At 39.3% G+C, this 25,010-nt stretch overlaps 1 protein-coding gene across 2 annotated transcripts; it reads left to right on the top strand.

Annotated features, from left to right (window-relative positions):
* Positions 1-577: 577 nt before the first annotated feature.
* Positions 578-24,016, top strand: LOC131971324 (sodium- and chloride-dependent taurine transporter-like). Of its 2 annotated transcripts, none has more exons than XM_059332720.1 (14): positions 578-706; positions 5,375-5,604; positions 5,690-5,824; positions 9,690-9,924; positions 10,472-10,604; positions 12,357-12,491; positions 13,729-13,832; positions 13,974-14,098; positions 15,889-16,001; positions 17,949-18,086; positions 18,512-18,614; positions 20,325-20,425; positions 20,570-20,740; positions 22,236-24,016. In XM_059332720.1, the coding sequence occupies exons 2-14, from the start codon at positions 5,376-5,378 to the stop codon at positions 22,389-22,391; spliced, it is 1,878 nt and encodes a 625-aa protein (XP_059188703.1). In that variant the 5' UTR covers positions 578-706; position 5,375; the 3' UTR covers positions 22,392-24,016. The 2 variants fall into 2 exon arrangements, with proteins under 2 accessions (XP_059188703.1, XP_059188702.1); XM_059332719.1 differs by lacking the exon at positions 578-706 and adding an exon at positions 3,345-3,500.
* Positions 24,017-25,010: the final 994 nt, after the last annotated feature.

Raw genomic sequence — 25,010 nt, forward strand, 5'->3', positions numbered from 1 at the left:
ATTGGGCAATAATAACAACAGCAACAAAGAAAATAAAATGGTAGTGTAGCATAACAAACAAACAAACAATAAATAAATAACAATGGCAATACTACCAACCAAACATATCAACAATGCTGAGTGTTGAAGAATAAGAAAAAGGAAAATAATAATAATAATAATAATAATAATAATAATAATGAAAAATAGACATAGATAGACAAAACCCAACGCCTAAAGGACCCTTGAAAGGGGTCTGGACCACTTAAATGGAGTCAAAGCTAAAAGAAACTAAAATAAAATAAATAAAAGAAAATATATACTCGGAGTGCCACGACAGTTTTTAATGATTATCACCAGACTTAAACTTGAACATGCTAAATTTCCCCTTTTGCTCGTCATTCTCAAATTTTGCGACGTGAATGTAAACAAATATGTAGATAAATATGAGAATAAATTGTAAGTGGTGATTTATTTCTCCAGTAATTATAGCAGCAATGACAGACTGTTGGAGAATCAGGTGAAAGGCGGACATGAGGGGAGGCTGTCGCTTTAAGAAGTTGTTGCATGGAGAAGCTGGTGATTTTCCACTCAAACTGATATTAAACGCGCACCAGCTCGTAGAAACAATGGTCTCACAGAAAAACTGATCAAATTGTTTCACTCAGCGTTAAAGCATAAACTACAAAAACAAGGAACAACAGGCTGCTTAGTAAAACGAGGACAGGTAATTCGGCATCTTCTTTACGTATCAAGTCAGTGAGTGATGGTTAATAATGTTTTTATTTAAAAAAACAACAACAACATGATGGTTAGAAAAACTATACACGCTTTAAATTGGTGTCTTTTTAAGATTATTGATTTTTAAAAACACTTCATGTCGAATATTTGTCACCGTGTTTTGATGTTGCAGGCGCGTTGATTTATTGCATATAAACAGACATTTGCTCTCTTTTTCTTTGACATGATGCTGTCCTGATTATTCCCACAGTGCTTCCGCGAACAAAAACCCTGCCGTTTCAACCCTGGCTTTAAAAGCAACTTAAACAAATATTGTTGGTTATAAAAAAACAGCAGCTTTGGCCTTTGAGCCGGTTTCCTGTGTTTATAGCTGATAAGACCCTGTTCCTCGTTTGTCTTTCATCATTTTGTGGAGGTCTGCCGTGATGCGTTCAGGCACAGCCCCGGCTTCACAGTTTGAATGTGTGTATGGGGAAAAAAACCTATGTATTATCTCCTTCTGACTCCAGGTGCACCTTCACCCTCCACACCCACTAGTCATCCTCAGAAAAGAATGAATGGATGAGTGAATACGTGTCTGTGCAGCCTTTTAGAGGAGAATAAGTAGGTCTGATGAACTAAGTCATTTACTAGCTTATATCTTGTGCTTAGTGGCACATACTTAGCCTACTTCCCTGCGTCTCCACCCTCTCCAGTGTATGATTGATTGACGCAAGTCCTTTTATATAGAATCCGCCTGGTCAGCGGGATAAAACCTGTGGGGTCGCTGCCCCTTTTTTAGCTGCGGGTACTGGAAACAAAGTTCCCAAATTGGTGGCTTGGATCCCTCTTAGGAGGTCTGTGAGGGGTTTCCTGGGGGTCCCCGGCAACTAGGGGTCAATTAATATTCACCATAAGTTTACCTTCTGTCATGTTAGGGCTTCACAGTTTGTCAAAATTCTATCAAAAGGCAATATAGATAGCGCAACATCCAAATCTCAGGAAGTAGCAAAATGTGTTAAGGCGTGGCAAGTATTGTGGTGCTCCAGAGATTTTCCAAATCTTGCAGGCTTGAGATCATCTCATGGGATTAAAAAATGTTTATTGTAGCTTAAGCTCTTTTATTGCATTCAAACTGTTTGCATGTTTCAACATATCAGAAAGTTTTCAACATGTGGTTAGTGTTGTCACTGTTTGGTACATGGTTTGGTTGAGGAAAAGATCATCATTTGGGTTACTATGTAGTTTATGTTTGTTATGTTATGCAGGTATGCCCATGACGTAGGGCTGTATGATATGATGCTATGTATCGTCGTAAGGATATAAAATCACCTATTGTATGAATGTGTCTATATTGGTTTTTTTACATTGTCTAAAAACCAGCAGACGAACTGCGTTACAGCAAAGCTGGAGCAAACCATAGAGGTGCAGTTTTTCTTTCATGCATACTTGTATGGAGGATTTCCTAGAATCGATCGTATCAATATTTGTCCTCAAACACAACATAAAATGGCTCGCTTGCAATAAAATCTGCTCCTCACTTGCAAAATATCTGATTTCCAGCACAAAGACACAATAAGGCCAAAACAAAACTGTAGTTTGAAGGTGGAGGACTGAAAAGTGCATTTTTATTTTGTAAGAAAAGAGATCCAGTTTGACAACATGATGCTATTCAACAATAACCAAACCCTTTCTCTGTGATCTATGAGTAATAAACAAACACCACCAGGTCTTCTCTTTATTAAGGAGTGCTCTGTTTGATTTTAGGATTCAGATGACCCACATGAAACGGGCTTTCTTTCTGTTGAAGGCATCTGCCTTCAGAATACAAATCCTGTGGTCTCACTCGCACAATAGATTAGACAGCGTCTGTCAAAGGTTACATAACCAAAAATAGTATGCAGAGCATGACACAGACCAAAATATGAAGGATTATGGCGTCATGCAGAGCTAAGAGGTGTCAAAGGTGTGTCTGTGTGCAGCTTGTCATCAGCTGATCCTTGTCCCCCCATTTAAATGTGCAAATCCTGCAGAGGAATGTATCAGTTTTTAATTGACTCTTGCATGCTAGCCTTTGTCTGGCCATTGTGAGCTCTCTGAGCAGTGAATGGTATCTAAACAGACTCATGGACGAGCAGAGAGAGATCCATTGCCTTATTAGGAGTTGTTATAAGCTGATACCGTAGTCGTTTACATTTCACAGATAACAAACCACATGTCATGAAAGAATGGAGGGCCAGTGATTCAAAAAGTTCCGCATACCAAGGAATTATCACAACATGCATGTGAATAAAATAGTTGTCACGCAAAGATGTTTGGTAGCAACGTGGTCATGTTATGAAACGTGCTCCATAGTTTTAATGAAACAGTTAAGAAAAACAAAAGCACTAAAGCTCTGAATGCAGTTCATCCATTTGTACAAGATCATAATTCAAGGCCAACCCCCACTGTTGGACCAGCCTCTGACTTGTCCCCTGTGTCTCCAACATGAATAAAAAGTGTGTGTGTGTGTGTGTGTGTGTGTGTGTCACCCCCTCCACCACTTGGCTGTGTGTATGTTTGTAGGCAGGCAGTAGTGAGAAGTGGAAATTTACAGTCTCCCACGTTGGTACCTGAGTTGTCGGTCACTGTGAGGCTGCGTCCAATCTCTACTTTGGATTTAATTGTCTTTAGCCAAGGGGCGGGCTCTGCTGTCAGCTCCACTTCTTGTGACCCGTGTCAGCATAAAGGCATTCAGTACAGAGGAATGGTGACAGCTGAGAGAGAGGAACTCTATACATAGTCGCAGCCATGAAGGAAATGTAAGTTTTCTAAATTGCTTTGCTTGGAAGGGAGACTTTATTTTAAAGAAATTGCATGTGTTGGGTTCAGTTTTTCTGCATGAATGGGCTTAAAATAGTCTAATGAATGTGGTGTAATGCGTTGGCTTATATTGTGCGAGTCTATTTAGATGTTAAGTGATTAAATAAATGTAAAGAAAACTGCCTTTTTGTATTTTAATGTCTGCATGGAAAGAGGATGTTAAACATCAATGGGGTTTTTAGCAGTTATAACATGTGGTTTTTTTTTTTTTTAAAGTTTAAGGAATTTGTAGCGATGCATGTCTGGTTTAAATCCCAAGGACAGTTTGTCTTAAGTCTTATCTGGCGGGCTGACAGCTTCCTAACACCATTCAGGCAGGTGAAAGCATACGCTAAGCATACGAGGGGGAAAAGAGATAAAGTGAGAGAGGGAAACAGGATGAGAAACAGAGTGGGCAAGGACTGATCCAGTTATGTAAGGAGGTCTGAGAATGGAAAGCAGTTCAAGTTGACTTGTCATGCATAACAGGAAGTGAGAAATTCTAGAAATTGATGGGACAAAGTGTGCGCACACAAGGGGAGATGGAGGGGTTATTATTGAAGCGTTGATTAAGTAAAGACCACATAGTTCCCGGTTGGAATGTGAGGTGTTATCGGGAATTTTCTCCTTGATGTGTTGTTGGTAGAAGTAACCGTTCCTGAGAGGGACATGCTGTCCATTTTTTAAGGTCTTATAGTTTTACATTTTGTTTAGGATGAGAAGAATACTGAGGTTAATACTCTTTGTACAACTTGTTCTTTTAAATGTGCTTTGTCAAAAGGTTTTTTGTTTTGGCTTTCAACAGTTAAGAGGAAGTATTTGATGTTGCTTTGTTTGCGTCTTAAAAGAACTCTAGTATTACAATTAATCTTGCTTCTTACAATTAATTATAGCCTTCTCATTGTCCCTCTTTCTTTTCTGTATTCTATGCCAGCTGGGAGCTTAAATCACATTCAGTCTTGGCACGTCTCGCATAGTTATTCCTGTCCTATTAGGGTTTCTTTTCTCCTCTTTGGCTCATGCGGGGAAATAGGATACCTTGGTCAGTAATAACAAATCCTGTCTTTCTTGGAAAGGCGTTTTACAGTGTAAACACTCAAGCGAACTTAAGCTGTTGTATCGTCTTGAGAGCGGCCAGGGCTCTGGGATATCTTGGTCTCTAAATTTGGATTACGGAGGAACGACTTGTTGCTGATGCTGTAGCAAAAGTGAAAGCTAAGAGAAAAGTTTTCTCCAGGGTCAGGCGAGGTCCTAAAGGCGTGTATCCTATCCAAACATTTCCTCTTTCCTTCATTGACAATGTGCCCCCCTCTGAGCAGAAAAATACACCCAGAGACTCAGAGTAAAGTTGGAAAACAGAGCGCTACGTGAACAACTTCTCAATATGTGAATGGGCACATGCTGTTGCCTGGGTAGATGTTTTGTAGTTTGGGTGATGTTTTGGCTACAGTTTGCAGGATGCATATAAAATATAGATGCTTTTTCTACAGATTGATTAATTGAATGATTTAGATAGATCAAACACAGTGGATGTTCTGTACATTATTGGACATTCCTTGATTAATGCTGGAATTTCATTGTCTCTGCCTATGCAAACATTTCTCTAGTCCCAATGACCTCCGTGCATCAGTTGTTCAGATTAGCAAGATTAGCAAAATAGTACTGTATATCACGTACTCAGTGGTTGCACAGCACGCTGTAACGCAATCAGGAGACAGCATTATCTCCCTAATACTCCTCCCTATTTGTGTCTTATCCCTCTCACCTCTGTCTCTTTGTCTTTGTTTTCATCTCCCACCGTCTTATGAGCTGTTTTCCTTTCTGTCATCCACAGCATGGCACAAAAAGAGAAGCTCCAATGCTTGAAGGACTTTCACAAGGACACTCTGAAACCTTCACCGGGCAAGAGCCCGGGCACGCGGCCCGAGGACGAAGCAGAAGGAAAGGCTCCTCAGAGGGAGAAGTGGGCCAGTAAACTCGACTTTGTCCTGTCTGTGGCCGGTGGCTTTGTTGGATTAGGAAACGTGTGGCGCTTCCCTTATCTTTGTTATAAAAATGGTGGAGGTAGGTAGAAGAAACACAACAGATGTTAGGGTGTTGAAGCCAAGAAATGTAAGCAGATAACTGACGTCTTGTATCCATTACCCAGGTGCTTTTCTCATCCCTTACTTCATCTTCCTGTTCGGGGGTGGCCTGCCTGTGTTTTTCCTGGAAGTTGCACTCGGTCAGTACACCTCTGAAGGAGGGATCACCTGCTGGGCAAAGCTCTGCCCTATTTTCACTGGTAAGTCCGCACACGTAAACACAGCTCATAATCGACACAGACGGACAGAGAAATAGAGGCTCTGCATCACAGCACAAATCATCCCTGACAAGATCATTTAATATTTAATGCTGAGTAAAAGCCTCATTTGTCCTAACAAGAGTCCTGCCCTGATTTTTCTTCCCGTTTCAGTCCATCATTATGTTCCACATTCACTCCCATTATAATTGGACCAGTCTTACTTCATTAGGCTGCTTTGTGTCTTGTAAACGACATTACACAGCACATTAGAGCGGGAATACTTGAGTAGTGAACACGACGTCACATGGTGGTTGACTGATGTACTATGCATTTTATATTTTTGAGACCATATTCCACACACGCAATGAGCCCTACACAAGATGGAATAATCGCGATACTTTAATTCCAGGGTCAGATACCTACCTATCTTATTGATACCTACACACACACACACACACACACACACACACACACACACACACACACACACACACATTCATGTTAATATAAAATATACAATAATAAACAGCACATGTTCATCCTGGGATTGCATATTTGTTGTGGATTGATGAGTTGCCATGGAAACAGCAATAGGTACAGTGTCATGCAGCAGGTCTGCATTGAAACAAAATATTTGGGTAACACTTTACAACAACATGGTAAACAGAAAGTTTATTAATGTTTAATCATTTATAAACCGTATATAGGCCATTTAGAATGGTAAATACATACTTTATTAATGTTTAGCTAACTAAATTATTTATAAATGGCAAATAAATGGTATATTAATGTAAGTTTATAGTTACTTTACCATTAACAAACAATTACATTAGTTTTAGTTGCACTCAGAACATTTTAACACCATATTAAGTATGTTAATAATTTTGTAATGATGCATATACCTTTAAGAAATTAGTTGAAAACATTTAAAGATTACATTTGTATAGCACTTTGTAAATGGTTAATAATTGGTTTATAAACCATTTATAAACATCACTTAGTTGGTTATTGTAAAGTGTTACCAATAATTGTTATTGACAGCTTGGATCCACTTGTTTGACTTCTGAGCCAATAGGTTGTTATAAATACTGTATGTGACAGTGTTGTAGGGGTCATGTTCTCTTACCGGTCTCTTGACCTGAGATTACCAATTACCTACTGATACTCTTACACTCGAGGGCTTCTCATGGCTCTCTGGTGCGGCCCTCCACCTCTGAGTGACGGCTGTAGACAGGCTCTGAGGTGCGGCACCTTCAGCAGTTGTCGTGACGCCCTTACTCATGTTCACACACGGGACGTGACATGAAAAGAGAGGAAGCTGTGCTTTACCGGATCTGCAGCAGCTGCCCATAGTCTCCGCTATTCAAGGAGCGCTGAGGCTGCTGTCTGTCCATCTGGCGCAGCGTCTGGCACGGCAGAGAAAGTCCACAAGTGGCCGCAAAACCGGCCAATCACAAACCTCCCCATTGTCCCCCCTCTAGCCTTCACGTGTTTTTATCACACGGTGAAATTCATGACTTTACTCCCTGCGCTCTAGCACACAGTCGAGTGCATACACACGCACACACACCTGTCTATCAGTTTGCATTTGGTATGTGGGAACGAGACGGTGGGGGCGACAGAGATGATGAGTTTAAAAATACTCCAGAGCAGTGGAAGAGTAGCGGGGGTTTCTGTGTCCAGGTTCGTGGCAAAGTCATCTAAAAATAGCCTTAAAACACTAAGGACATTATAACAGTAGATAGCAGAGTAAAGCTCAGGAAGTTTTCCTCTCTATGAGCTGATAAAGAGTAATTTGTTGTTCAGCCGCAATCTGCATCTCACACAAACTTCATTTAAACATTTGGTGACCACCAGGATGAAAATGTGTGTTTTACTGCCCTCTCTGGCTGAACGCTGCAACTCTGACCACACCCAGTATCTGATGGCCAGAGCTGAGAGGGTTACTGTTAAAATGTTACAGGTCACAGATTGATAGATATCCTATTTAATATGTATGCTAAGTAATGCAACTGGTTTAAAGTAATTTAACGTATAAGATCTGTTTTCTTTTTAATACTTTTCCGGCAAATGTTAGATGTTTACACTATACAGCATGGGTCTCAAACTCGATATTTTGTGGCCCTCACCTTGATATGAAACCTTTTTTTGGTAATTTTGTGTCTTTTTCTAACAATTTTGTGTCTTTCTTAGTCATTTTGTGTCTTTTTTTGGTCATTTTGTGTCTTTTTAAAGTAATTTAGTGTTTTTTCAGTCATTTTGTGCCTTTTTTTGGTCATATTGTCTTTTTTTCTGTCATTTTGTGTCTTTTTTTTTGTTGTTGTAATTTTGTGTCTTTTTTTGGTCATTTTGATACTGCCTCTAGTGGCCCCCAGGTAATTTGAGTTTGAGACCCCTGCTATACAGTGATGTAGAGTTAAAAAATATTGCTGAATTTTCACAATGGAGAGGCTAGTTAAACTAGTGAGGGTCATAAAAAAAGGGGACTTCAACTACAGTTATAGCAGCTGTAATCAATATTTTTATAACAATAAACCACATGACTACTTGTATGTGAAAAGTGTTGCTAGTAGTGACGAATCCAGAGAGAATTATCACCTGACTCTGCGGTTCCACTCGACTCTAAGGAGCTTTACAGCTCATTGTCTTTGTTTTATGTCTGGTTTGCTCTCATCAGTGTTGTTTTTGGTCACAACAAGCAGCTGTTTGATTGCACACAAGTTGTATAAAATATGACCAAAAAACATACAGAACCTATATACACAGACATGCTTGTTATGTTAGAGTGAGGATATTTATTGCATCGTCTCAATAAAGGGTTGCCAGGTCTTATAGACAAAGACGGCAAGTAGCCAGGGAACACTGTGAAGCTATAAGCAGCTGAAGAGGCAGATATTTCCCCCAGGATTTCCAAGTTATAGTCATCAGATGACCAGAAACACAGCAAAAGCTTTTCTTTTTTTTTTAGAATATTTTATTTTCAGTTTTCAATTCAACAAGATATACATGAAAACACAAACACACAACTCCAAACCCCTTCCCCAACCCACCCACAAACTGGAATTAATAAGTAATGAAAGTAATATTAATAATGATATAAAATAAAAAAAATTAAAAAAGAAATAAATAACACGGTCGAGAGGAAAGGAAGACAACAGTAAGCACTGACAACAAAGAGCTTGCAAAAACTATAATCCGTCCACCATAGAGGTTGGCAATGTGTCCATATACATGGAATATGCTACAGAAAGACTGGAAAATAACTGACTTAATTTCTTTGAGCACTTTTAAATCCAAACTGAGATTTATTGAGGCCAATTCCACAACATGCACTTGTTTCTCATGACGTGTGTAAGGTCTGTGTCTTATGTAAATATATAACTGTATTTTGTGTTCGCTGCCTCTTGGCCAGGACTCCCTTGAAAAAGGGGTTCTTAATCTTAATAGGATATTACCTGGCTAAATAAAGGTTAAATAAAATAAAAAAAACATGCTAAATAGGGCTGCTAAAAGTATTATAGTCATTCCTGAGTGTATATGTAATTTTTTCAATTGGAACACAGCTATTCATTTCTGAAACCCATCTTCCTATAGAAAGTTAGGAGTCAGATTTCCACGTAATGGCGATGCACTTCCTGGCACAGCACAAGGCCAGTGAGAGGAACCTCTTTTGAGCTTTTCTTAATTGTGCATCAATATTTGTAGTATCTCCTAATAAGCAGGTTTGAGGATCTAATGGGTGATAGTGTAGTCCTAGGAGTTTTGCCATGATGTCAGAGAAATCATGCCAGTGTGTTAAGTTTTGTAGCAAAAGCTTAATGATTAAAAATGTAAATGGTCTTCCTTCTTTCCCTCCTCTCTCCAGGTATCGGCTACGCCTCTATCGTGATCGTATCTCTGCTGAACATCTACTACATCGTGATCTTGGCCTGGGGACTGTACTACCTGTTCCAGTGCTTTCAGCCGGAGCTTCCCTGGGCGAAATGCAATCAGCCCTGGAACACAGAATACTGTATAGAGGACACAGTCCGCAAGAACAAGACCCTGTGGCTAGCAGCCAATATTACCAACTTTACCTCCCCTGTGACTGAGTTCTGGGAGTGAGTATTCACTGACAACATGCCCAACTGACGCACACACAAATGTGAATATACTGAAGTAACACTCCCTTTTTATCTTGCTTGCGTAAATGTGTTTGAACAGGCACAATTCCTGCAAAAGGCACAGTTTACTTTTAGTTCTCTGCCAGATTATTTTATTTGCACAGCACTTTCACACAATAAATGTAGCTTTGTTTAGCTCTCTTTTTAGTTCCCATTAGCTTTGTTACATGTTTGACTTTGATGACAATACATCACAATGAACAGCTCAGAACTAGAAGTGTTTATGTAGCATTAGACACTTAAATGTTAAGGCTCAAAGCTTTTCCAAATAACCATCTCATTATTTTAGTATCTGCAAAGGCCAAAGCAGCAGAACATCACAGGGAGACCAAGTCATGTGTGTTTGATTTCCACTTTTATTGTCTTTATCATGGTCTGGAGTTGGCACATGATCTACTTCCTTGGGTGTGTTTGAAAATGTTCAACATAAACTGTTCTGTTTCAACTTCCATTAACCCCATCTGTGCCTCTGTCTCCCCTGCAGACGCAACGTCCTGAGCATCTCCAATGGGATCGAGGACATAGGACCCCTGAAATGGGACCTGGCCCTGTGTCTCCTTGCAGTATGGGTTATCTGCTTCTTTTGCATCTGGAAGGGAGTCAAATCCACTGGGAAAGTGAGTGCTAGAGGCGTCGACACATCCTGTACTTATTGTGTTGCCTGGAGGCTGTTTGGCCTTTTATTTTACTTTTTTTTTTTTTACTCCGACAAGTCAATGACAAAACACTGTTGCTCAGAGAAAAGCCACATGCTTGGAAGGCAGTTAATTTAGTAGATTTAGAGACACAAGCCTCTCCGCTGTCCTGGAACTTTCTTGTTGGCCAGACTTACTGTCGGCTGTAAACAGTTGACTGCCGCTCCTTAGACCTCTCTCTGTTTCTGTTAGCAGGACAGAACCTGGGCCAGAGCCAACAGGAGGAGCTCAGTGAGGAAAATTATTAACTCTATTAAAGCTGGGATTAACTGGTTCTTCTGCTGCGGTACTGAGCAAAGATTCATAAAAGCCTTTTTAGCATTTTGTAATTCAAGTGGTCTGAGAGAAAACTAGACTTCTGTACCTGTTTTGGGTTTCTTGGTTCAACCAATCACAGGTCATTTCAGGAAGAGGTTATTCCTATTTGCTGTTCTACGAATGCACATGCACGTGCATGTTCCTTCAGATGGGAAATGCTTGATTCAATTGCGAAATATCCTGCTGAAAAAGTAGCTTTTTGGCAACAACATTGGCAACAATCATCTTCACTGCAGACCAGTGGAAAAATTCAATAGAGCATAGAATAGTGTTTTTTTGCATGGCTATATTGTATCAATTCGTGGATGCCAAGTGTTGATATTTTTTGTATAAATGATTAATATTGCATATTTTCTTTATTTTTTATTTACACTAAGTAGACTGTAATACAAACAATTTAGTTTGTCAGTTCCATGCAACATTTATCCCTGGTTTTTATGACTGTGTGAGATGAACATGAGCATTATCTTATTAGATAAAACGGATGTTGGCAAAATTTTCCTTTGCCAACATAATATGCAGTTAAACAAAAGGTAAAAAATCATCATATATCACAATATATGTTATTGCAATAGTTGGCATATTGCAAAGTGTTTACTATCACCATAATATCTTATTGTGACCATGAAGTATTGTGATGATATTGTGTTGTTGGGCCTCTGGTTATTGCCAACCCTTAATAAGTATTGATGAAGTGAGAGATGGGAATGAGATGTTGCTAGTAGTTTAGCCTTCTGCCGCCCATAGCCAAAGGCTCACAGCTGCAGCTTATTCAAGTTTATGTTGCCAGCTGGAGCCTCGAATCACAGTTTGTCATTTCAAAGGGCTTTACAGGCCCACAAGTTTGTAAAGAAAGCAAGAAGGTAATTATCATAGAATCACAGCATCAGGATCACAGTCAGTTAAAATGAATGACACGCACACAGTTACTGTATGTCGTGTGTGCATGCTCGTCTGGTGGGAGAGGCTCCGGTTGGAGAGGGGAAACGTGCAGGCTGTTTTTTCCTTCCCCCACTTTGGCAGTTTATTAGTATTTGAGAGAGTGAAAAGCCTTTATGCTGTGTATTGTTCTGCATCTCAAACCCACCTCCTAACTTCTGCAGGCAGCATGCATCGCTGTTTCCAGACCATACCTACTGTTTCTCTGGTAAAATACTCGGGGAGTTAGAGGGAAATTGTTGTCGGTTAACAAGAACAATGTTTCTTTTGTCCTGCCGTCGGAAAAACACGAGTTTTAAAAAATGAGAACTTATAAAAGGATGTAGTGTTTATCCCATTATACCTCAGGGATGATGAGTCATAAGTCTATAACTGTTGCTCGGTATTTTGGCAAATAATTTCCATTGTCCTGTCTAGGTGGTGTACATAACAGCAACTTTCCCATTTGTGATGCTGATTGTGCTGCTGGTGCGTGGAGTGACCCTGCCTGGGGCATCCGAAGGGATCAAATTCTACCTTTACCCCAACCTGACCCGCTTACAAGACCCAGAGGTACGACCAAGAACTCTTCTTCTTCTAGAGCTCAACAGTGAGGAGTCACAAGTGAAAATCCCATTCATAATAATATGTGGTATATATGGTAAATGCTTCTGTGGAAGCCAAAAGTCTGTATGTGTGTAACGACATTAGTAAGGATGGTAATGCTGGTCGCCAGATGTTGTGACTTTCAGAGAGAGCTAGGCTAGCTGTTTGCAGCTGTTTCCACTCTTTATGCTAAGCTAACTGGTAGCTGCCTGTAGCTTCATATTTGAGAGAGATATCAAAGTGGAGTCTATTTCCTTATCTAACTTTTAATGTTAAAATCACCGTAGTCTTGATCTACAGTTTGCCAAGTATATTTTTTCTTTTCTTTTTTTTTGTTATGTAACTCTATTGCATCATGATTTATGAGATTAACATCAGAACCAAGCAGGCATGTCTTGATCGGCGAGCCCACGTGCAGAAGCTGAGTTGAAATTAATAAGATTCAAATATCCCTCACAGAGTGGCTCATGTTCATGAGGTCTCAGATTAAATTACTGACATTTCAAGAGCTTAGTGTATATTTAATCTGCTGTTTTTGATATTTTCTGTTTTGGACTCTTTACAGAAGCATTGCTAATGTGGAAATATTGGTGACAGTTCTTGCACTGTTGCTCTATTTAATTGCTTCTAGTGAAGAAAACACAGGGAATTATGACTTGACTTTGCAGCTTCCCTCACCTCTTCTGAGTTTTATAGCTTCGTTAAATTTATTGTCTTGGTTTTCTGGTCACAACTTTACTGTTGGCTTGTTTGTTGCCGCAGTGGGCAGTGGTTTTCAGTAAAAAGACCTCTAAAAACACACGGTACACCACCTGCTCACCACCAAACGGCAGAAAGACACAATTTACGACTAGGTGGTGAACGTAGTGAAGTATTTAGCAGCTAAAGAGGCAACCAGAGAGCAAAAACAGAGCTGCAGTAGAGTAAATATTGGACTTGCATGTTTCACATCAGCTGGATATCAAACTATTTGCCATGTTTGCTATATCAACTTAAAGGTGATAATAAGTTGTCTTCACAACTTGTTTCTGCTGCTCCCAAGTGGCCAAAAAATCAGTTTTTGCATGATTTAATAAAATGTTTACCTTCATGGTGTGAGCAAACACTTGCACTTTTGATTAGCTGACTAACAAGGGGTTCGAGATAAGACTTAAACAGGTTGACCTCATCTGTTCTGGAAACACTTTTCCCTCTATGTCTCCAGGTGTGGATTGATGCGGGTACCCAGATTTTCTTCTCCTATGCCATTTGCCTGGGAGCCATGACATCATTGGGGAGCTACAACAAATACAAATACAACTGCTACAGGTGAGTTGTGTTTCCGCCGGGGGGGAGCGGGACTGTAGTAGTGACAGCAACTCGTGTCAGAGACGGTTGCGTGAAAAAGAAATGGGAACTTCGGTTCCACCTGTGTTCATTAACAACCTCCATGACATATGTGTGACATAGGGACTGTTTGCTGCTGGGAGGCCTCAACAGCGGTACCAGTTTTGTGTCTGGCTTCGCAATATTTTCCGTCCTGGGCTTCATGGCACAAGAACAAGGGGTGGACATTGCCGATGTGGCAGAGTCAGGTACGAGGGTCCAAGGTGATGGCAGCAGTGATGGTGGGCGCTGTTGCCAAACAAAACAAAAAAAAAAAGCCAATTGGAAACTCAAAAGAAAAAAATCAAGAACATTGTAAACGAGTGGGGAAAAAGTAATTCAAGTCATTTATTAAAGTCCCGGAAACGATGATGCTGAAATGTAGAGGTATCGGCAATTGCACACTCCTTGAATAAAAGCCTCAAAGAAACAGAATTGTTACTTCAGAGTGAAATCTGCTCCACCTTTTCTGAGGACAGACTCCATGGCATTGGTGCCGTGTGTTGTAGCTACACAATGAACTGTGGTGTTTTTAAAGAGCTCCTTATCATTACTACAATTAATGTAGTAATGATGTCCTCATGTCCCACATTCAGCCTGCTCATGTCATCGAGCAGCTTTACATCTTTTTGACCAGGGGACATTGCTTGAAGATTGGCACCGTACTGTATGTGCACTGGCACCCTGAGGCGATATTTCTGACCAGCAGCACTGCACTGTAAGCCCAGTTCTGTTAACAAGCTGTGGATCTCCTGAGGTGGACGCCACCGCTTCTGTTTCTGCCTTCCTTTACACTCTATGTGGTCTTTGAAGGAGATGCATCTTCTTTCAGCATGCTCGCTCTGTTCAGTTTCAAATTAAACTCTTGCTTTCTTAAAGACTGCAACTTGAATATTACTATGTGAAATCAAATTATAACTGTATGATAATGACAGTAAGTATGTGATGGCATGTTATTGTGTACACACGTACAAGATATTCCATCATATATGGAAACACAGAACCAAAAGTCATCCATTAAAGCAGATTTTTCATGAAGAAATATGACTTACAATGGCGAAAGTTTATGGCTAGGGTACAAAAATTATCATGACTTAATGCATCACCTAATGTTTGAAAAAGCATTATTTTATTCATGCAGTACTTCATGAACTATCAAGATTGATAATGTATATGATAATATAAAGCAGATGCCCCTCAGATGTTGCATTAATTAACATATTGTTCTTGCTTTAACTCATGCATAATACACTAGTAATTCTTGTGCATTCTTGATCTGAGTTCATGAAGTACTGCATGGATTAACTCATGTTTTTTCATGTATTAAGCCATGCAATAATTCAGTATTATTCATGTACCTTCACCATAACGTGTTACCTTTGCATTTTGCTCAGCTGTTCCATTGAAGCTCTAGTTTATGTGATTGCTGACTCTGTGTCTCATGTTCTTATTATATCCTGTTGATACGATTCATGGCTTTGCTGCAATCCGCTGCTTTGTGTAGATTAGATTAGATTAGATTAGATTCCACTTTATTGTTTTTGCACACAGTAAATACTAGGAATGCAGATTAGCATTCTACCAGATAGTGCAAACAGTAGCAAAAGATATACAAAATGTGCAGCAGCTATGATGTGTACAGTATGAACAGAACCTAAAGAATGTTTAGCATTGTCTGAGTGGCTTGGCCATAAACAATATGCAGTTATGTAATATGTACGTTGTTTAAAAAAAAAAAGAAGAAATGTACAGTTGAATGTGGTTGCTGATATTTCCTGCAAGTTAAGACATGCAGGACATGAGAGCAGGAAAACAACACTAAAGCACATATTAGATTATGTTTCCTGTAGATTATTGGCAGTGCCAGACCCTGCTCAGCCTCTCTGGCTCAATCTTTACATTATTTTTCCAATCCCCTAATGTCGTCCAAGCTAAAATCAGATAAAAATATTAAGTCTGTCTTCCCCTTCTCCCCATCCCCTCTATGCTCTCCCTGCAGGTCCTGGCCTGGCCTTCATCGCCTACCCTAAAGCTGTGTCCATGATGCCGCTGCCAACCCTCTGGGCCGTCCTCTTCTTTATCATGCTGCTGCTTCTGGGCCTCGACAGCCAGGTCAGTGTTTTCTTCGTTTTATAACACTTTTTTTTCATTTAAATGGGTTGGTGCATGTTTTACAGTAAAGCATGTTTACATCAAGCTCCTGTTTTTGACATGAGGATGAGAAAAATAAGTAAATATAAATTAAAAAGTATATGTTCTATACATGTTTTGCATAGACAAAAATGTAATTGATTATATGTTAAAAAAACAAACAAATAAAATACATAAAATAAAAATAGTATTTTTTTTAAATAAATTAAATAATTAATAAAGAAGGAAAGAAAAAAACAAGGTGAATAATGATGGGGGACCTAGCTGTCTTTATGTACACCTAAAGAAAAAGATCAAGTCTTAAAACTTACAAGCAGATCACTAAGTAAGTAAGTAAATTTTATTTATAAAGCACTTTTCACAGGAAAAGAAAACCACAAAGTGCTTTACAAGGGTATAAAACAACATATAGGCAAATACAGAAAAACACAATACATCAAGAAAACATAGTTGAAGCCTGGACGTCTAGTTGACCAGGTACATACAGTCAACTAAACGCCTGTCTAAACAGATATGTCTTAAGTTGATGCTTAAAAACCCTAACGGACGAAGAACAAACAAAGGCATGGCATGTAGGCGAACACATTGCATGGGAAGACATTTTACAGAGGATCACAGATCTTGGAAACATAGGACCAGGGAATACACAAGTAATGCAAATCAGTAAAGTAGCCAGGGTAGAGGGTTAGACATTCACAGGGCACTGGAAGGATGCCAGACCACATTGCAATGCCCCCTGCGTACGAGCTCTGCTTTGCAAATGGGGAGATAGTTTATAAAAGGCACCCCACGTTTTCACAATCGCTGCGGTGTCAAGCCACGAACAGAATAGTTAGTCCATGAACTCCCCTTTAATTTCATGCAGACACCTTGCAGATCCCAGGGGTTAGTTGGCTCCTGCCAGCCCCAATGTGTAAAACACATTTAGTGGCACTCTGATCCATATCTACCGTCTCCGAGGTATCAGATAACTGACAGACAAGAAAAACAGCCTGTTCCCACAAAGGCATTTTACTATCACACTCAGCTGCACTGTGTAAGGATTATACTTCTTTTAATGCCCTGTAATAACACAAATTAAGTTTTTAGAAGTTGATAGACGTCAAATGGCAAACATTCTGTTAGTAGAAGTCATTATAATGGCTTGCATACAAGCCATCTAGCTTTGATAGGAGGCAGAGCTTTGATTAAGACAAGATAATCTACGTAGACAAAACACAAGTGTGCACCCGAGGGATTCACCGGTCATATCACATTTCCTGCCTCCAAGTGTAATTCTACTCCTGTGCTAACTCAGTCCTGCACATGCCTGCTACTCATCTCAGCCAACTGCGAGATCAGGCCGATGCTCTAAATTTGAGCACATGTAAATACTCATGCGACTATTTCCATGAAAGAAATGTTGCCAGTTACAGTGTGTGTGTGTATATGTGTGTGTTTGAGTGTGTGGGTGCATTTCTTGACCATAAAATTCATGCAGATTTGTCGTCCTGAATGCTATATATTGTTAACATCGCTCACACATACATGCCACTGTTATGTAAGGAGTTTTTGTTTGGGTTTTGTGTAACAAAGAAGCATGTTCTTGGCAAATAGGAACAAAATTCAAATTTTGTTATGACATTATGTAGCTTTTCGAGGCAACGAGGAGACACAGGGGAGCAGGAGAGAGACACAGACGGGGAGTTGGAGACAGTGATTCACTGTTGTTTTGTTTCTGTTATGTCTTGGTAGCAACAAACCAGCGCTGCAGAGAGGAGCTCTGTTTAAATTCTCATTACTGCGCAACAAAGGCAGCTCTCATTCTCTAATCACTGGTTTGTGGAGGCAAAACAAAAGCTGTATGCACACAGAAAGACACATTTTTTTCTTCCTCTGAGAACTTAATAGTTGCTTTTGTCCCCACAGTTTGTCGAAGTGGAAGGACAGATCACCTCCATTGTGGATCTATACCCGGCCCTCCTCAGGAAGGGTTACCGGCGGGAGATCTTTATAGCTGTGATGTGTTCTATGAGCTATCTCCTGGGACTCGCCATGGTAACGAAAGTAAGTTCACCAACAGTCACTTAATCAGAGCCACTTACAGTACATCTACCCTGTTTAGAGAAGGAAAAGAGAGCCTGTGTATTCGGATTAACGGCAGAGATAACGCCACAGACTTTCCACTTGCCCGCCTCATTGTTACGACCAAATATGGCTACCACATTCACCACTCACATCCTGTGTGTCTGAATGGAACAATTCGGAATGCCGTTTTCCGTTTAGCAGTTAACCGCGCTTCAGTGACGTCTCGGCACCTGTTGAACTCTGCCTCTGTTGGTGGTGCGCCAGCATTCTTGCACGTTGCTTTCAACACCCCCACCCAAACTACTTTAATACCCCCCTTCTATCTCTGTGACTTTCTGTCGTTCCACACACATCAGAGAGGTAATTAATGTGGATTTCCTGCTTTTCTTCTTTTTTTTTTCCAGGGTGGCATGTATGTGTTTCAACTCTTTGACTACTATGCAGCCAGTGGTGTGTGCCTTTTGTGGGTTGCATTCTTTGAATGCATTGCTGTAGCCTGGGTTTATGGTAAGTGCCAACGACTCAATGTGGTAGCTTTCTGTAACATGCGTGTCGTTTTTCAAAGTAATGATGCTGAAGAGTTGAGAAAAAAATCCCAAGTGATCCCTTTTGGTGGTCAACAAAGGTGTCCTTGTGGTCCTTCCCACTTCAGTAGTAAATAACTTTAACTACATGCAATTGGGGTGGCGAGGGGGGTGGAGATGGTGTTGGTCCCCCAGCTAGATTGTGATTGGCTACCCAGGGTTCCCTCCCACCACATTACATCCTATTATCATTAATGAAGTTAGCACATCTAACCTTGTGACAAAAAAATCCTAATTGAATTATGAATAAAGCATATTACTATTATAATGAAGCCACCTGATTCTGTTAATTGCAATAACTAATAAATCTGCCAAACATGCAACCACTATAAGCACTTTCCTACCCCTTAAAACCACTTTGAACTGGTCTCAACTGGTGTAACTCCCACTATTGCAACATTCACAAGCAAAAACACCATCAACCTCCATATCTGAACCGTCCTTTAATGTGTAAATGGTTGCAATTATAAGGTTAACACGATAACACAAGTTCAGTCACAGGAAATGCTCTTTTAGGGTACATCAGAATAAAAACCCACAATATTCTTGTGGAGATTTAACCTGAGTAGAAAAAAATGTTCTTCACTTAAAAAAGATTAAATATTCTCCCAAAATGTACCTAATGTTTTTTCCCCAAATTACAGAAATAAACATGTTTTATAAGTAACACAGTTCCAGACTTGAGGCTATACCATTAATAAACAAAGATTGTCCTTTAAACAATAGTCCCTTTGATACATAAATAGATCAGTGGCTTCAGTGTCCTTGCCCTCCAGGAAAACAGACACAAACTAAGCCAAAATGCTGCTTGACACAATGTCCCGTATCTTGTGGGAAAAAGTGCTGGTTGCTCATTTAACTCTAAATGTTGCTTATCTATCTTTTTTTTTTTTTTTAAACTTGATTTCAGGGGCTTTTTTTTTAAACTATAACTTTTGTTTCAATATTTTCTCAAATACATTTTTCCAATTTCTTGTGAAATACTGATGAGTTTGACCCTTTTAAGGACAATATGAGAAGGAAACATAATTTTGGTTAAAGTGCTCACTGCCCGAAAGTTAGAAAAAAACATTGGGAACCAGTGTTCTGGACACTTGGAAGCTGTTTTTTATTATCATTCGTACAATAGTTGCTATTGTAGCAGCATCACAAAGGACCTCACTAGCTGCACTTTGCATTCCTCTGCAGACCCTTGCCAGATGTTAAAAAGGCATAAAATCAAAATAAAAGAACATATTGTTAACAAGAAGCATAATAAAAAACACTCACATGTCCAGCACAGCACAAACAGAGCAATAAAACACAAAGTTCTCTACAATAAACAACGAGGAAGAATAAATGATGACCAAAGCCAAGACTGTTTACACTATATACAATAGTATTTATTCATTTTTATTTTTTATTTATTAATTTATGGTACATGACCCAGTAGAAAAATATATGCTGCAGTCAACAGAGAAAATGGGCCATAAATTACTGATTATACAGATATGAAGGTCATTCTGGGAAAACAAACAATAAGACATAAACAGTACAGACTGATGACATTTTAAGTGCAATATACATTAACTTTGCTGCAACATGTTCATATGGCAGCACTCATGTTTTTCTTTGTTCTCTTTGTGTTGGACAGGAGTTGATAATTTTTACGATGCCGTTGAGGATATGATTGGCTACAGACCAAACCCATGGATGAAATGGAGCTGGACCATAATCACTCCTGTCCTCTGCATGGTGAGAGATGAGCGGGCAGCTTTTGGACCGTCACTTTATTGTCTTGGACGAGACACTGTTGAAGACATGTGACAAATGTTGATAGCTGAACTTTTCGAGGTCACAGAGAGCTTATACTGACACAATCATGTGATTGTTTTGCAGGGCTGCTTTGTCTTCTCCCTGGTGAAGTACAAGCCCTTGACCTATAACAAGGTGTATGAGTACCCTGACTGGGCCATCGGTCTGGGCTGGTGTTTGGCCCTGTCCTCCATGATCTGCATCCCCATGGTGATGGTCATCAAGATCTTACAGTCTGAGGGACCCCTGATCGAGGTGAGCTCAATCCTTCTGTGCTTTTAAAGGAATTGTTTGAAATTTTTGTTAATACACTTATTGCTTTTTTGCCCAGAGTAAGACGATACAACGCTGTGCAGAAATAGAAAAAAACACAGGAAACAAAAAAAAACGTACTATAGTATGACAGAAAATATCCAAAAAAAGGTTTGTCCAAAAATTCCTAAAAAAACGCTTAAGGATAAGTAATAGTATAGTGTTTCAAAAAAAACAACAACAAACAAACACCATATTACAGTAGGTCCAAAAATGAAAAAATCTAAATATTGTGCCTAAAAATGCTTTAGAGTAGTATGTTGATCATGGTAATAGTATAACATATCCAAAAATACAAATAGAACTATAGAACTAACTATGAAGCTTGAGCCGGGAGACGGTTAGCTTAGCTCTATGCCCACTTAAATGCTTATACCACACCAAACTGTCTGTACATCAAACATTTTATCCTTAATCATAACTCTTTCGCTTCCAACCTGGGGGGAACAATCCACCGTTTTTCGGCAGATTTAGAGCTACCGACGCTGATCCTGACTGCTTCACACTCATGCAGACTGTTCCAACGAGTGCTGAAAGTCACGATTTGATGAAGCAAATAGAACCACATCATCTGCAAAAAGCAGAGGTGCAATTTTGAGTTAATAAAACCGGACACTCTCCTTGAGATCCAGTGTCTCCAGAAATACCAAAATAATGAAGAGGGCACAGCTCAATGCTGTTTTTTCTGTCCATCGGTAAATAGAAGGCATCCAGAGCGTGCAGACGTACATCAGGTGATGCCCTATCTTAGCAGTATTAATGCTCAAACTTTTAAGTGATTTTTTCAAGTCAGGAACTCATTTTGCTGATTATTCCAACACCAAAAGAATGTAGCACAAATACTCTATCTCGCAATGTTAATAGAAGTAAAAAAAAAAAAAATCTAAACATTTGCTTAAAGTTTTCATAAAGTCGTTTTTTCATGATCCTGCAAACAGACAAACCGAGCCAAAAGCATGAACTCCTTGTCGGACCTAACAACATTGTCAAACCTACAGGTGGAAGAGGTCAGATTAGCTCGTCAGCGCTAGTGCTAGCCTGGCTACCCCCACTGGTCACATGACCCTCGGCTTGTAGATCGTCTTGTTCCATCAACAGTCTCCCCTTGCTGTTACCATGAGGTTGCGAGGCTACGAGGCTAACTGTTGCCCCTTCTTCTAGATTTTATGCCAAGCTAAGCAAATGAGTCTTGGCTGTAGCTTCATATTTAGCATGCCAGTGGTGTCAATTTTCTCATCTCAACTCCTGGCAAGAAAGCGAATAAGCCTTTTCCTCAAGACGTCACTCCGTTTCAAATATCTTGCATCTGTGTGCATGCACAAATACAGATGTAATACGATGTTTGCCATTTGAAACTGGATAGCTGCCATGTGAAGCCTTAAACTGCCCTAGTTTTTGTGAGGATCATTAGCTGAATCTCTCATCTGTCTACCCTCAGAGGATCAAAGCAGTGGCGGCCCCGGCGAAGTCAGGCGTGAGCTCTCGCCCGAAAGAGTACAACTTGAAGGGCAGCGAGCTGACACAGCCCCTGGACCCAAACGGGAACAATGGCTTGATCAAGCCCACCCACACCATTGTAGAAACAATGATGTGAGCGCTCTCTGTGAGAGGAATAAGATTGATGTGCTTTCTGTGTTATTATCATATTTGCTAACCTTGATAATGGTAGGTTTACATCATCCAATATATTCACATTAGAGATACTCTGGTTTGATTTATATGAAGAGAGTTATATATTACTGTTGTAATGTTTGTTTTTTTTCTCTTGTAATTTTTTTTTTATTTTTTACTATATCGATATTGTTGATGTTACAATTATTGTTGCTGTAGTTGGCACTGATTTCATTTTAGGCAGTATTTTGAGATAGAAAATGTTCAATGTTTACTACCTTTCTGTTGATTCCGGAGAAGAGAAGAGGAATTTGTTTGTTTTGGTGTAACAGAAGAAAAGAAATTCTCACTAAACATAAATTAAGTTAACTAAATGAGTCGCTAACTGCGTAAAAAGGTAGAAACGCCTAAACACCCTCATGTGACTGTGGCAGTCTCGTTGCCCAAGCTAGATTCTAATCTTGTTGCCGTTCATCCCTGCAGTGAAAATGAATGTACCTCCGCTAGCGGCAGAAGTGAGCCACCCCACATCTCTCAGAGTACAAATCCATAACATGTTAAGTGGCAATATGCAGTGTCTAGAGTTAATCTTGCTTGATATCCTTTAAGTTACAAGTTGAACAAGGCCTTGGCCAAATACTGTGAGAAATGCTTTCATAAGAAGATCCATCCTCAAAAACAGAGATAATAGAATAGAAAAACATTTAAGGAAGAAGAAGTAAGGAGAAAAGGGAAGTGGCATTTTTAGAGTATTTGTACACAGCCTGTGTGACTACTATAGTCAGTCCCAGTGCATTTATTGAAACCTCTCTTTGCACTTTATATGTCGTTTCACCTTTATTGTAGTATTTGTTTTTATTGTTGCAAGGTATTGGGAGTTGCATTTGCAACACATTTCAGGAGGAAATATTTTTAGCTTCTAACTTTTTGATATTGTAAACTTTGATATACAGTATCTAGTTGTCTACTTGCTAAGACAATGACAAAATTAGAGTAGAAATCTGACATCAAATATTGTTCGAAGGATCTGTGAGAACATCACTTTAAAAGTAAAAGCATTACTTTTTTCTAAACATCCTGACAGCTCTCTCCATTGTGCTCATTACAGTTGCGGACATGCTCTGCAGAACTACCACTGGATTCTAGTTTCTAATGTTCGGTTTAGGCATTTGTACTGTAGAATTTGAATTCTTTGTAAATCACATATGCCTTTTTGTAACAATTTTATACTGTACATCATATGAACATCATCACTGATTAATTCATTTTACTGAAACTCAGAAATTTGCTCTCTAAATATCTATTACATTGTGAGCCAGGATTACATTTTTCAGTGTGCAATATTCATTGAAACAATGACATTCTCTGCTCATTCAAAATGCACCATCAAAAAAAATTCTGATTAATGTTAAATAATGCATCAACTTGCACAGTTAGATACAAGATCTGAAGCACGTGCAGGAGCCACCACAGTACCGTGCTGCTTTGTCCAATAAAATCTTGGAGATTCAAGTGTACCAAAGTATTTTTGTCTCACAGTTATCCCCTTTGAGATGCACATTGCATCATTTCTATATAGATTACAAATAAACATCTTTTTTCTTTGGATTTGTGTCTCAAGAGTTCTTTTATTTTCTAAATATGAAACCCTCTGAAGCATTTTATACCTTATCCTTCCTGCAAAGTGGAGAAATATGCATCTGTACATCAGACACCAATATATTAATCAGTGGTGAAAGAAGTACTCAGACACACTACTTATATTAAGTAAAAATAGAAATGAAATAGTCTAAAAATAGTCCAGTCCTGCATTAACCCATTGAAGCCTGGACAGCGGATACGTCGTTTTGTAGTATTTGTATAAGCTCTCAAATACTTTTAGAATTTCATTTCTATCTGCTACAGAGGCTGAAAAATCTATTATTTAGTAGAAGCGTTGACACTTCTGTTGAATTTCCAGAAAAACTTCAGGTTTTAGGGGCTTATTTTTAAAATCGCCCAGAGGTTTTACAGGCATTTCAGGCCTCAATGGGTTAAAAATGTTGCTTAAGTAAAAGTACTTTTAGCAAAGTGCTGAAAAATTGTGCAAAAGTACTTATTCTGCAGCATGGCTCTTTGTATTATTCTGGGTTTTTTTGCCACAAAAAAAAAAGCATTTGAATGCTGTAGTTTGTCAATATGGAGCCAATGTTAGATACAATGTACATTACATTAGTAGTATAGAACACTGTTATATAGACCTATATCATACATCTAAAAAGTAACTAATATTAAATTCCAAATTGTGCAGCCCTACTCCCTTGTTCCCTTTAGTCTGTAGTCTAACTATTTTACCTGAATCCTGCCTCAAAACTACACTGCAATTGTGGGTTTAATATGTTTTATTCTCACCTTAAAAATCACAACTGCATATTGCAGAAGTTGCTTGCTAAAAAGAGGTCACATGGAAGATTTATAGACTGCATTTCAGCACAATATCATATTATCAGTCTTCATAGGCATACTGGCTGTGCATGAATGGTGCTAATCTGGATACCATTGCAGTTCTTAACTTACAAGATGACTTAACTACAAGCACTCGGTATGTGTGCACAGCATCAAG

Source organism: Centropristis striata, chromosome 5 (genome assembly GCF_030273125.1).
Source record: "Centropristis striata isolate RG_2023a ecotype Rhode Island chromosome 5, C.striata_1.0, whole genome shotgun sequence".
NCBI classification, from domain to species: domain Eukaryota; kingdom Metazoa; phylum Chordata; class Actinopteri; order Perciformes; family Serranidae; genus Centropristis; species Centropristis striata.

Bases quoted from the DNA above. Each gene is read 5' to 3' on its own strand.
- LOC131971324 (XM_059332719.1), top strand. The intron at 13,833-13,973 runs GTGAGTTGTGTT...TGTGTGACATAG, and splicing joins TACAAATACAACTGCTACAG to GGACTGTTTGCTGCTGGGAG. The intron at 16,002-17,948 runs GTCAGTGTTTTC...TTGTCCCCACAG, and splicing joins TTCTGGGCCTCGACAGCCAG to TTTGTCGAAGTGGAAGGACA.